Source organism: Peromyscus maniculatus, chromosome 2 (genome assembly GCF_049852395.1).
Source record: "Peromyscus maniculatus bairdii isolate BWxNUB_F1_BW_parent chromosome 2, HU_Pman_BW_mat_3.1, whole genome shotgun sequence".
NCBI lineage: Eukaryota > Metazoa > Chordata > Mammalia > Rodentia > Cricetidae > Peromyscus > Peromyscus maniculatus.
Genome location: NC_134853.1, coordinates 144,608,698 through 144,620,189, shown reverse-complemented (window position 1 = coordinate 144,620,189; position 11,492 = coordinate 144,608,698). Strand labels below are relative to the sequence as shown.

Here is an 11,492-nt window from a genome sequence, read left to right as displayed (position 1 = left end):
GAACTTCCTTCCAGCAGAAAAGTGGAAGAATTTTGGAACTAGCAGAGCTCAAAAGACCTCAGGGCTTTCATTAGAGTCCACCATAGCAACTAAATGGCTGGCCGGTGAAGGGGCATGCGTGTGTGCCAGGAACTCACCAAAGTTAGAAATCACACACCACACAGGAGCCGAGCTCACTGAAAGTGGTAACCATCCCAGTGACAGGGTGTCAGGTGCCTGGCATTTCTAATACAAAATGACAGGACATAACATCACTACATACATACATACATACATACATACATACATACATACATACATACATACGTGACATGTGTACCTGCAAAGGCAATACTTGGCCGCTGAGACATTTCCAGCCTATCGCTCACCCCATCACTCCTTTCTTCCTGGCTAACACATCAGTGGACTGAATTCTGGAAACACTGGTATGTAGAAACCCCAGGAGCAGGGTTTTTCCAGCTCTAATGTATGTGTTTATTATTTATTTCTGTCATAAAATGTTTCCCCAAAAAAAGCAAGCCAAAAGTTAAGGCGGGGGATATAGCTCAGTAGTAGAACATAAGCTCTAAATTTATGAAGTTCTAGGCTCAGTCCCTAATGCCCCCAGATTAATTAATCAATTAATTTAAAAATTGACCATTTCTTCCAGCAATTAATTTGTCTGTGTTTTTTGTTTTGGTTTGGTTTTTCAAGACAGGATTTCACTATGTAGCCCTGGCTGTCCTGGAACTCACTTTGTAGACCAGGCTGGTCTCAAACTCACAGAGATCAGCCTGCTAAAGGCGTGCAACACCACTGCCCGGCTTGTCTGTCTTTTCTAATCTTTAAAAAAGAGCTCCATCACATGGAGCTCCATCACATGAACTCCTGTTCATGTCCCATGTATGAGCCATATGTTAGAATGTACAAAGTAGCCAGAGGTAATTTCAGCAGCGCTTGGGAGGCTGAGGAAGGATTTTGAGTTAAGGCCAGCTGGGGTTACATTGTGTGTGTGTGTGTGTGTGTGTGTGTGTGTGTGTGTGTGTGTGTGTGTGTGTGTGGGGCAGGGGTCTATTAAAAAAAAATTCTGCCGGGCTGTGGTGGCGCACACCTTTAATCTCAGCATTCGGGAGGCAGAGGCAGGCGGATCTCTGTGAGTTTGAGGCCAGCTTGGTCTACACAGTGAGTTCCATGAAAGGCGCAAAGCTACACAGAGAAACCCTGTCTCGGAAGAAAAAAAAAAAAAGAAATTCTGCTCCAACACCAGTCTTTCCCAGGCTTCAGAACAAATTTGCAGGATGGATCCCCTAAAAACAAGCACCTCTCACTTCTTAGACGGCAGCCCCACCCTCCACTGGCCCACCAAGTCCAGACACCTTTACCTATCATTACCCATGTAGGAATGACACGTTCTGCCTGCCGGTCCTGCCTCTGTGGTGCTGGGTGACGGCTGTGCATCACCACGTCCATGTGCATCACCACGTCCATGTGCATCACCACGTCCATGTGCATCACCACGTCCAGTTTTTGCTGGTTCATCAAACTATGCAAGCGCTCTACCTACTGTGCATCCAGCCCCCCCCCCACCCCCACTAAAATACCAACCGGTTCTCTCTTCCAAAGTTGTGCTCTCTCCAAAAAAGGAACACCATTTTTGTTTGTTTGACTCCAAATACTGGTAAAATCGTTGAGCAAAACAAGGTCAAAGGAATATGTGTTAGATGTATGTAAGCCCAAGGTGTATTTTTTGTTACACCGCCCACCCGTTTCTGGAAAGAGACCCAGAAGCAAAGCGAGCCTGGGCGCTAGGCCTTTCCTGTACCTACGCACTATCCATACTTTTAAAATCTCGTCAGTGTAAACCGTTGATCAAAACTAAAATGTCCAGTTCTTAGATCCGCAGCTGGAGCTCAGGTGATAGCGCGGGGCCCAGGTGACGCCGCGAGGAGGGGGCGGTTGCCAGGCAACCAGAGACGCAAACAAGAGGCGTTCCCAGACTACCGCTCCGAGGGCCAGCAGGAAGAGGAGGTGAGGGGATTGGGGCGGCGGGAGCATCCTGTGACCCCCTCCTTCTAACCCAGACCTCTGGCCGGGGTATTGATTGAAACCCCAAAGGCGGAGCCTGTGCGGGGGAAGGGTCCTGCTGGGACCTAGACTCTGACCCCAGCTCCTCCCACCCGGCGGCCGGCCTGTTCCTCCTCTGTACCAGGGCGGGGCAAGGGACCCAGCACCCTCCCTACCCAGGTAACTGGTTCCAGTCTGGGTTCGCCGGGCCAGTCATACCAGCCTGGAAAGGCAACAATACTTCTCCCTCATCCCCCGTGGGTGTGGCCCAGAGCCTGGGAAAGAGTGATTGTTGGAAGTAGGGGTGGAAACAGGATTAAGGGGTATGTTTCCTGCCGTCCCTTTACTAGGCATTGGGTGCCTCCTAAACACACACACACACACACACACACACACACACACACACACACACACACACACACACGGGCTCTCTTCTTTCCACGCCCCTGGATCTGCAGGCTCCAGGGCTTTGTGCGAGAAGATGGACCACTGAGGAAATATAGCTGATTGCTAATACCTCACAGGAAGTTGAGCTGGGGGCTGAATTGGAACGCTCCCCAGCAGACTCTGAGCTGCAGGAAAGGGCTTGGGGCCAAGAGGACCGCATCTGGGTCCAGAACGGCACTTTGCTTTTCTTCTGCAGGTGGTGGTCTGGAACAGGCCTAAGGGTTTCAGACCCTTGGCTCCTTAGCCATGGCTACACTCAGCGCCAAGCCCAGCCAGCACTACCAGCTCTCCGACTGGCGCACCAACAGCTACCTGTTGTCCACCAATGCGGAGAGGCAGCGGGATGCTTCCCACCAGATCCGCCAGGAGGCCCGGATCCTTCGCAATGAGACCAACAACCAGGTTTGGGGGTGGGGGTGGTCATTGAGCCCCGTGGGCCATGGGAGGTCCCTCAGCCACAGACACCCATTTTATTTGGTTCCGTCTCTTCCAGACGGTATGGGATGAACACGACACTAAGGTTCGCCTGGCAGAGAGGATCTGTACTGTCAACCGGTGGAAGGAGATGCTCGACAAGTGTCTGACAGATTTAGATGCTGAGATCGACACCTTGACACAGGCAGGGAGCGGGGCCGGGTACCAGCAGGTTCTGATGCAAAGGCCTGCTATTCCTTCTACCCCACTGGGATCTGGGAAGCCACACTCCCCTCTGCCGAGGTCGGGATAGGAGCGCGGTCCCGCAGTGCATCAGCCCACCCATCCCTGTGCCCATCCTTTCTAGATGAAAGAGTCTGCAGAACAAAACCTGCAGGCCAAGAACCTGCCCCTGGACGTGGCCATCGAGTGCCTGACCCTGCGGGAGAGCCGGCGAGACATTGATGTCGTGAAGGACCCGGTCGAGGAAGAGCTGCTTAAAGAGGTGGAGGTCATTGAGGCCACCAAGAAGACCCTGCAGCAGAGGATCGACCAGGCCTTCCAGCAGCTCTGGTGAGGCGGGGAGGGGCCTGAGCACACTCACATGCATTCGAGGCATCGGGGGAACAATCAGTTGGATGATGCTTTGTGTCCCTCCCGGCCTTCAGGAGGAAACCACTGGCTGTTTTTCCAGCAGCTTCCCACTGCCTACTCCTTGTTAGGATCCCGTTCTAGGTAGCCATTGCTCCGTGGTTGAAAGCACCCATACTGCCCTCAGCACCTTATTGTAAGTGTGCGCGCAGGCATGCGAAGCCACATACCCGTGCCTTGTGTCTGCGGGACACTCGTGAGGTTGTGCCGCTCTGTGTCTCGGATTCAGCGGCACCTGCATTACCACACACACACACACACACACACACACACACACACACACACACACACCACAGCCCCTCAGTATCTTCACAGCCCTGTCAGGGTTGCATCCCAGAACACCCCCACTCCCGGGGGTTGGGGGGGGCTGGCTTCAATGCAGTCTTCTTCCCCAGTCTCCTGCAGGAAATCCGGCAGCAGCTCAACTCTGACCACCGAGACAAAATGGAGACGCTGGACATCGACAGGGGCTGCCTCTCTCTCAACCTCACGTCTCCAAACATCTCTCTGAAGGTTAACCCCACACGCGTCCCCAAAGAGTAAGAAGAGAATTTCAGCCGGCCCTTCCTCCGCCCCTTGGAGGCCCACACCCCGTAACCCCGCTGTTTTCCTGGCCCCCACAGCTCCACCACTCTCCAGCAGTGGGATGAGTTCAGTAGGTTCAACAAGGACCGAGCCGACGCAGAAATGAAGGCAGCCATCGAGTTGAGGGAAGCCATTGCCCTAACCATTGCTCAGGTGACTGAGCCCAACTCACCCTTACCCTGCCGTCCACGCTGACCACGTCCTAGCCTTTCCCCTGACTCCACCCGCCTCTTGGTGCTCTTTCCATGCAGACCAACAATGAACTTGAAGCTCAGAGGGTCACAACAGAATTTGCCTTCCGGAAGCGGCTTCGGGAGATGGAGGGTGTGTACAGCGAGCTCAAGTGGCAGGAGAAAAATGTGAGTCTCTCCCTGGCCCTCCCGCCCTGCTGTGAGGCAAGGCACAGGTGCCCTGCCTGCTCTGAAGCTCGGAGTTGGGGCCCCGAGTGTGTGCGTGCATGCGTGCGTGTGTGAGTGCGTGTGTGAGTGCGTGCGTGCGTGCGTGCGTGCGTGTGTGTGTGTGTGTGTGTGCGTGTGTGTGTGTTGCTGGTGGAGAACAGTATGTCTGCCACAGACCTTGGAGGAGATAGCCGAGCTGCAGGAAGACATTCGGCACCTGGAAGATGACCTGCGCAGGAAGATAATGAACTTGAAGCTTGCACATACCCGGCTGGAGTCCAGAACCTACCGGCCCAATGTGGAGCTCTGCGAGGACCAGGTACGAGGACCCCCAGCGGGGACCGCCCTCCCCTGCTAAGGAGTCCTCAGTTTTCTCCCTGCACAGGGTCCCGGTGGAGCCAGCCTTCTGGCCCTGGGCAGCCCCGAGGACAGCTGAAAGGCAGTGTGGCTGGACCGCAAGTCCCAATCCTGCCCCTCTGCCTCCAGACACAGGGTGGCCTCAAAGACGAAGTGCACCAGTTGGAGGCAACCATCGCTATCTTGAAGCAGAAGCTGGCCCAGACACAGTAGGTTTAGAGCCAACCATGGGACCTTACTGCCTACTGGCCCCCTCTGGGAAATGATCTGGCCCTCGAAGCCTCATGCAGGCCTGTGAGCTCTCGATGCCTCCTCTACAGGGACGCTCTGGACGCCTTGTGCAAGCACCTGGCCCGGCTGCAGGCTGACATTGCGTGCAAGGCCAACTCCATGCTGTTGGACACCAAGTGTATGGACACCCGGCGCAAGCTGAAGGTGCCGGCTGAGAAATTCGTGCCCCAGGTGGACACCTTCAAGCGCACGACAAACCGTACACTGAGTCCGTTCAAAACCTGCCAGCTGGAGCTAACCTAGCCTTGGTGGCTGAGGGAGGAGGGAAGGTTGGGTGGGAAATGAGGAGCGGGCAGTGAGCTTTAAATAAAGATGGAGTTCTCAGGCCAGGCTCTTCTCTGCTACCCACGAGGGTGGCTGGCAGAGTGAGACGCTCCGCTTGGGGGACAGAGTGGCCTAGGCTTCGTAGGGGTCAAGAGTCCAAAGCGACAACATTGGAGTAGGCAACCTTCTCGTTCAGGTTCTTTTGAAAAGGTCCCCCACCCCACCCCACCCCACCCCCGACACTTTAGGGGCTGTCGACCCGACTCGTGGCGCCATTTACAAACGGGATGGTAGGGGGCGCCAGAGCGGAGCGTGCGGGAACCGCAGAGCGCTGCGGCGCCGAGCCGCTGGGTGGCGCCGTAGGGTGGGAACGCCATGCTGAGACTCCGGGCCACAAGGGGGCGCTGTAGTAGGGGGGGTGGCGGGAGGAAGGGATGACCGCGGAGGCGGCAGCATCGGCGCCGGAAGTGGCGACTAGCCCGCGCGCGGATGGCGGCGGCGGCGGCGGCGGCAGCGATGACGACGGCGGCGGCGGCGGGCGGCGGCGGCGGCGGGGCTGGTGCGGCCCGCTCTCTCTCGCGCTTCCGAGGCTGCCTGGCGGGCGCGCTGCTGGGAGACTGCGTGGGCGCCGTCTACGAGGCCCACGATACCGTCAGCCTGACGTCAGTCCTGCGTCACGTCCAGAGCCTGGAGCCGGACCCGGGCACGCCGGGCAGCGCGCGGACAGGTGGGCGGGGCGCCGGGGGCCCGCGCCGGGGCGCAGGGGGGCGAGGCTGCCGAGGCTGAGGGTCCTGCGGCGGCCGAGCCCCGAGTGTCAAGGCCCCTGTGGCCCGATCGGTTTTCCCCAGCTCCCCCGGTAGTAGGTCCCCCAGCCGGTCAGAGCTCAGGCCTCGCCTACAGCCGTGGCGGGAGCCGGAGCCCACTCGACCGGTTCCGTCGTGGCCCGCTTTCTCAAGCTGCAGGCCCGATGTGGGCGTCGGCGGGCACTGTCCCCCCCAGCCCGCGGAGATAGGTCCCTTCCCTTGGCTTGCGTAGGCAGCTTGTCCTCCGGGTCGGGGTCCGGATGTCAGCAGAGGACTCGGTTCTTCTTGGAGAGCATGTAAAAGGGGGCCATCGTCAGGTCCCCCGAGGACTCCTTGAAGGAAGAGCTGTTTAGAGGTGGGGGAAGGACAGATCTGCTCCGAGAGGCAGGAAGAGTGTAACAGGACCGAGGGAAGAATTTCATGATGGAGGGCACCGGTGTGCTACCAAAGAAGTCGGGGTCCTCTTGACCCAGAGAGCCATGTCGAGTGGGTTGAGGAAACCATGGGGAAGCGGACGTTAAAGGAAGCAGAGATGAGGCAGAGACAACTATTTTTGTTTCCTTATGGTTTGGGAAGGTGGAAGGGGAGGGGGGCATGCTTTAGGTTGAGCGGTAGCTGGGACCCTGAGGCTGCAGAAAACGAGGCTTAGGAAGGACTGAGTGAAAAGAGCTGGCATAACTGAGGAGTCCCGAGGAAGTTCTGGCCTCGGGCGGCGCAAAGTCCAGGAGCTCAGCCCATCTCCTAAAGGCCTGCTTCGTTCCTCTCTGCCCTGAGATTGCCTTTTGGGGATGGACCCTTGACAGCCCTTTACCCGGCACGGGACCCCAGTCGCCCTGCAGTAGACGCTCTCCTTTTGCTACAGTTCCTACAAAAGTTGCACCTTGAGTCTGCGGCCTGGCCCTAAATAAGGAAGTGGTCCTAAGAGATGAATGGCTGATAGTTACTGTCTGATTATGCAGGAGGTCAGTCACGGGCTGGGACTGAAGAAAGTGGCTCCCTCAGGGAGATCAGGGCACGGCCAGCAAATGGGGGGAGAACAGACGCTGTTCCCCTCACCCACAGGGGTGTGACTGAGGATAGACGAGGGCAAAGAGCAACCCCTCACCTCAGTGGACTGGGAATTCAGTTACCGCTACGAAGCTAGGATGTAGGGGCCACCAGAGAAGAAGGAAAATGGAGTTCGGGCTACATGGAAGGAGTAGACAGCTATTTGAGGGATCAGGAAGGTACCCATTAGGAGAGTCTATTCTCGGTAACTGTCTTCTCTCAAGGGAGGCCAAGTCAGGTCCCTAGCAGGTTAGTAGCCTCTTTGCATATGGCATGTTAGAAGTACCAGAACATAACTGAGTATGGTGTCATACTCCTGTGATCCATCCCAGTACTGACGAGGAAGAGGCAGGAAGATCACAGCCAGTTTGAAGCCAGCCTATACATCTATGCAATTCTAGGCCAGGCAGAACTACACAGCGAGACCCTGTCTCAAACACAAAACAAAGGGGCTGCTGAGATGGTTCGGCAGTTAAGAGCACTGGCTGCTCTTCCAGAGGGCCCAGGTTCGATTCCCAGCACCCACATGGTGGCTCACAACCACCATCTGTAAGTCCAGGCTCAGGGGCTCTGACACCCTCTTCTGGCCTTCCTGGGCACCAGGCATACATGTGGTGCACAGACATACGTGAAGGCAAAAACACCCATACAAATAAACATTTTTTTAAGGCGGGGGGGGGGGGGTTCCAGAATCCCTGCAGCTAGGGGGAAGGGAGATGAGGTGTGTGGAGATGGGGAGCAGCCCTAGCTGGAAGGACTTGACCCAAGTGCACGGATTGGTCCTGGGCTTGTGCAAGGGAATCCGTGAGATGGGTGATGGCAAGGAGGGAGAGGAGCACGCTGGGAAGGTTTGGATGCCAAGCCCATGAACTGAGACCTCTTCCTGAAGGCAGCAGACAGCTGTTGTGATCGGGAGAATGAAAGGAAGAAGGTAACATCTCACCCAAGAATTTGTGGCAGTGCTTAAAGCCTGCCCTGGAGGTGGGGAGCGGTGTAGCCCAGGCAGGCCGTATTGAGATGACGAGTAGAGAAGGGAGGAGGGAGTGGAAGGTCCCCCTTCAGAAAGCAGCGGGTGGCGGGACTGTTGTGGAGCAGACAGTTGCTGCAGATCCCAAGGCTGAAGTCTGAAGAATGCCTAGCTTGTGGGAGGAAGGGGTACGGGGCCACAGCGGGGTCATGGTGGAGATCAGCTGTGGGGCCACCAGGAGAACTGAGTGGGCATTCTCCCGGAGCCCTGGGGGCTGCTCTGACCCCGCCACTCTCTCCCCTGCAGAAACATTGTACTACACAGATGATACTGCCATGGCCAGGGCCCTCGTGCAGTCCCTGCTGGCCAAGGCGGCCTTCGACGAGGTGGACATGGCTCACAGGTGAGGATGTAATCCTGGCACGAGGCCAGGCAGGCAGTGGTGCACGCCTCAAGAGAGGAACAGTGTCTGTGCGTACTCGGCCCCCTTCCCTCAGCAGGACCCTTTCCCAAGTCTGACACCAGCGCCCCAAGCTAAAAATGACAGCACTGTTGGTACAGGCGTCCCAGGCACCTGGCGCCTCCCCGTTCAACCCAGCCCGGCCTTTTCTTCTAACCACGAGAGACACCTCTGGAGCTCTCACTCCGCCTTCTTCTCTTCACCAGGTTTGCCCAAGAGTACAAGAAGGACCCTGACCGAGGGTATGGGGCCGGAGTCATCACGGTCTTCAAGAAACTCCTGAGCCCCAAGTGCCGTGACGTCTATGAGCCTGCCCGGGCCCAGTTCAATGGGAAGGGTTCCTATGGCAATGGTGGTGCCATGCGGGTGGCAGGCATCCCTCTGGCCTACAGCAGTGTCCAAGATGTACAGAAGGTACTGGGCAGGCCGGCCACAGACACCCCTTCCCCAGCTGATCTCTAGAGACGTGTGACATGGCTCCTCCTCTCCATAGTTTGCCCGGCTCTCGGCCCAGCTGACCCATGCCTCCTCCCTGGGCTACAACGGTGCCATCCTGCAGGCCCTGGCTGTGCACCTCGCTCTGCAGGGTGTGTCTTCCAGTGAGCACTTCCTGGAGCAGCTTCTGGGCCACATGGAGGAGCTGGAAGGTGATGCCCAGTCGGTCCTGGACGCCAAGGAGTGAGTATGGGCTGGAGTGAAGACTGATGCAGGTCACAGTGTGTGTAGGGCAGGGGTAGGGTGTCTGGCGTTTCTGCAAAGCCAGGTCTTCCTGTCTCCACTGGGAACCTGACGGAGTGGTCGGAACAGGCCCCTTAGCCTCTGGATTCATGGCCCTCAGTGTCCCAGAGAACAAAACGTCTCAGGCCCTCTCCCAGCACTGTTAAGGGATGTGCACCTGGATGGGACCTGATGTCCCCAATTCCTCTTGAGTCTCTTCCCCTGCCTATGTCTCTGCCTGCTCACTCTGACCTCTGAATCGCTTCCCAAACCCAGGTTGGGTATGGAGGAGCGTCCATACTCCAGCAGGCTGAAGAAGGTTGGAGAGCTGCTGGACCAGAACGTGGTGAGCCGAGACGAAGTGGTGTCTGAGCTAGGTGGGTGGACCCTGACTACTGTGTACCCCGGCTGCCCTCAGAGAGGGCTGCTCAAACAGCTAGAGCCCCTCTGTAGTGCCTCTGGCGGGGCTGTGAGCATGGTGCCCCAGCCTTAAGGATCATTATCCCCAGAAGCGGCAGCTGGTTGGCCAGTCTGTCCGCCAGTGTGATCGGTGTGATCACGGGTGTTAATTTACCTGGTGCCTGTGCCCTGGGCTCTGTGAAGAGTACTTCACAGTGACCCGCCTCTCAACAGCCCTGGGAGAGCGCAGGGATCAAAGCCAAGAACAGGGCTAAATGGAGCCTCCCCTGGCCACCAGTAGGCATGGTGGGTCCCCCATCGTCTGGCTGTGAGCCTGAGATCCCAGGCATGGCCCTGCACAAAGCTGGGCGTGCTGGCTCTTGGCAGATGGCGGGAAGCCTGTGGCAGGGAGGCGGGTCACGTCCCTCTGCTCCGGCTTCCCCGCAGGGAATGGTATTGCTGCCTTTGAGTCCGTGCCCACCGCCATCTACTGCTTCCTACGCTGCATGGAGCCCGATCCTGAGATCCCCTCCACCTTCAACAGCCTCCAGAGGACTCTGATCTACTCCATCTCACTTGGTGGAGACACAGACACCATAGCCACCATGGCTGGGGCCATCGCTGGAGCTTACTATGGGATGGAGCAGGTGCCAGAGAGCTGGCAGCAGAGCTGTGAAGGCTACGAGGAGACAGACGTCCTGGCCCAGAACCTGCACCGAATCTTCCAGGAGAATCTGTGAAGGCCCCAGCTCCAGCGGCCTTCTCAGGCCCATCGGGACCAAGGACAACTCAGATTGCAACCAGAGTCCCCTTAAGCTGGCTCTCCTGCCCTGAAGGGCAGGCTGAGGGCACCCTTGGGGCTGGAGTCTTAGGATGGTCTGTGGAACAGTGAGGAACTGGTACCTTCGTGGAACTGCAAGACACCCCAGGGTCCTCGGAAAGCTGAGGGGTCAGGACAGTTTTATTTTGGAGGAGTATTTGTGTGGCATTCTTTTCCATCTGAGACACGGGACTTCAGAAGGTGGAAAGGACCTGTGGGCATATTGTACCTCCCTGTTGGGTTCTAACCAGTGTGACAGGCAGCTGCTTGTTGGACTGGACAGTGCCAGCAGGTTGTATGGCTCTTGAGACTGGCATCTGCATCCAGCCCATCCATTGCCAACCTGGCCTGGCGCCTCTCTGCAATGGGGCTCCTTGACAGCTTCTGGTGGAAGTCACAGCAATAAATGGTTGTTTTTTTTTTTTTTTTTTTTTAATTCCAGCATATCCCATTTCTGTTTCCACTGGAGGATTCTCTTAAGTAGTGACTCCCTGCCTGGAACAGGGACCCTGTAGAGTGGTACAGAGTACCACCTTTGACGGTAGTAGGGTGTCACCCCAGGTATCCCTGCGGACTGTGTTGTATGCCTCCTATATCTCAGGGTCTGGCTGAAGGCCTCGGCTTGCAGGGAAGGATTGTCCAGGATCTGTTATAAAGGACAGTTGAAGGTGGGAGCAGAGGCCTTTAATCCCAGCACTTGGGAGGCAGAGGCAGGTAAATCTCTGAGTTCGAGGCCAGCCTGGACTACAGAGTGAATTCCAGAACAGTCAGGGTTTCTCTGTCTTGAAAAAACATAATAATACAATAAGCCAGGCAGTGGTGGCGCATG

The 11,492-nt window shown here is 56.9% G+C and overlaps 2 protein-coding genes across 4 annotated transcripts; both read left to right on the top strand.

The window, feature by feature from the left end:
- The first annotated feature begins 1,909 nt into the window (after positions 1-1,909).
- On the top strand, positions 1,910-5,510 carry Tekt2 (tektin 2). 3 transcript variants are annotated; one of them, XM_006980077.4, is made up of 10 exons: positions 1,910-2,007; positions 2,687-2,892; positions 2,984-3,109; positions 3,272-3,477; positions 3,951-4,094; positions 4,179-4,293; positions 4,392-4,499; positions 4,714-4,857; positions 5,025-5,104; positions 5,216-5,510. In XM_006980077.4, the coding sequence occupies exons 2-10, from the start codon at positions 2,737-2,739 to the stop codon at positions 5,427-5,429; spliced, it is 1,293 nt and encodes a 430-aa protein (XP_006980139.1). In that variant the 5' UTR covers positions 1,910-2,007; positions 2,687-2,736; the 3' UTR covers positions 5,430-5,510. The 3 variants fall into 3 exon arrangements, with proteins under 3 accessions (XP_006980139.1, XP_015854142.1, XP_076421184.1); XM_015998656.3 differs by having other exon boundaries at positions 1,982-2,223; XM_076565069.1 differs by lacking the exon at positions 1,910-2,007 and adding an exon at positions 2,343-2,366.
- Positions 5,511-5,924: 414 nt separating this feature from the next.
- Adprs (ADP-ribosylserine hydrolase) lies at positions 5,925-11,093 on the top strand. The gene is made up of 6 exons (XM_076565070.1): positions 5,925-6,177; positions 8,574-8,670; positions 8,934-9,141; positions 9,221-9,405; positions 9,721-9,821; positions 10,291-11,093. Exons 1-6 carry the CDS (start codon positions 5,940-5,942, stop codon positions 10,581-10,583), a joined length of 1,122 nt encoding a protein of 373 aa, XP_076421185.1. The 5' UTR covers positions 5,925-5,939; the 3' UTR covers positions 10,584-11,093.
- The last annotated feature ends 399 nt before the right edge of the window (positions 11,094-11,492 follow it).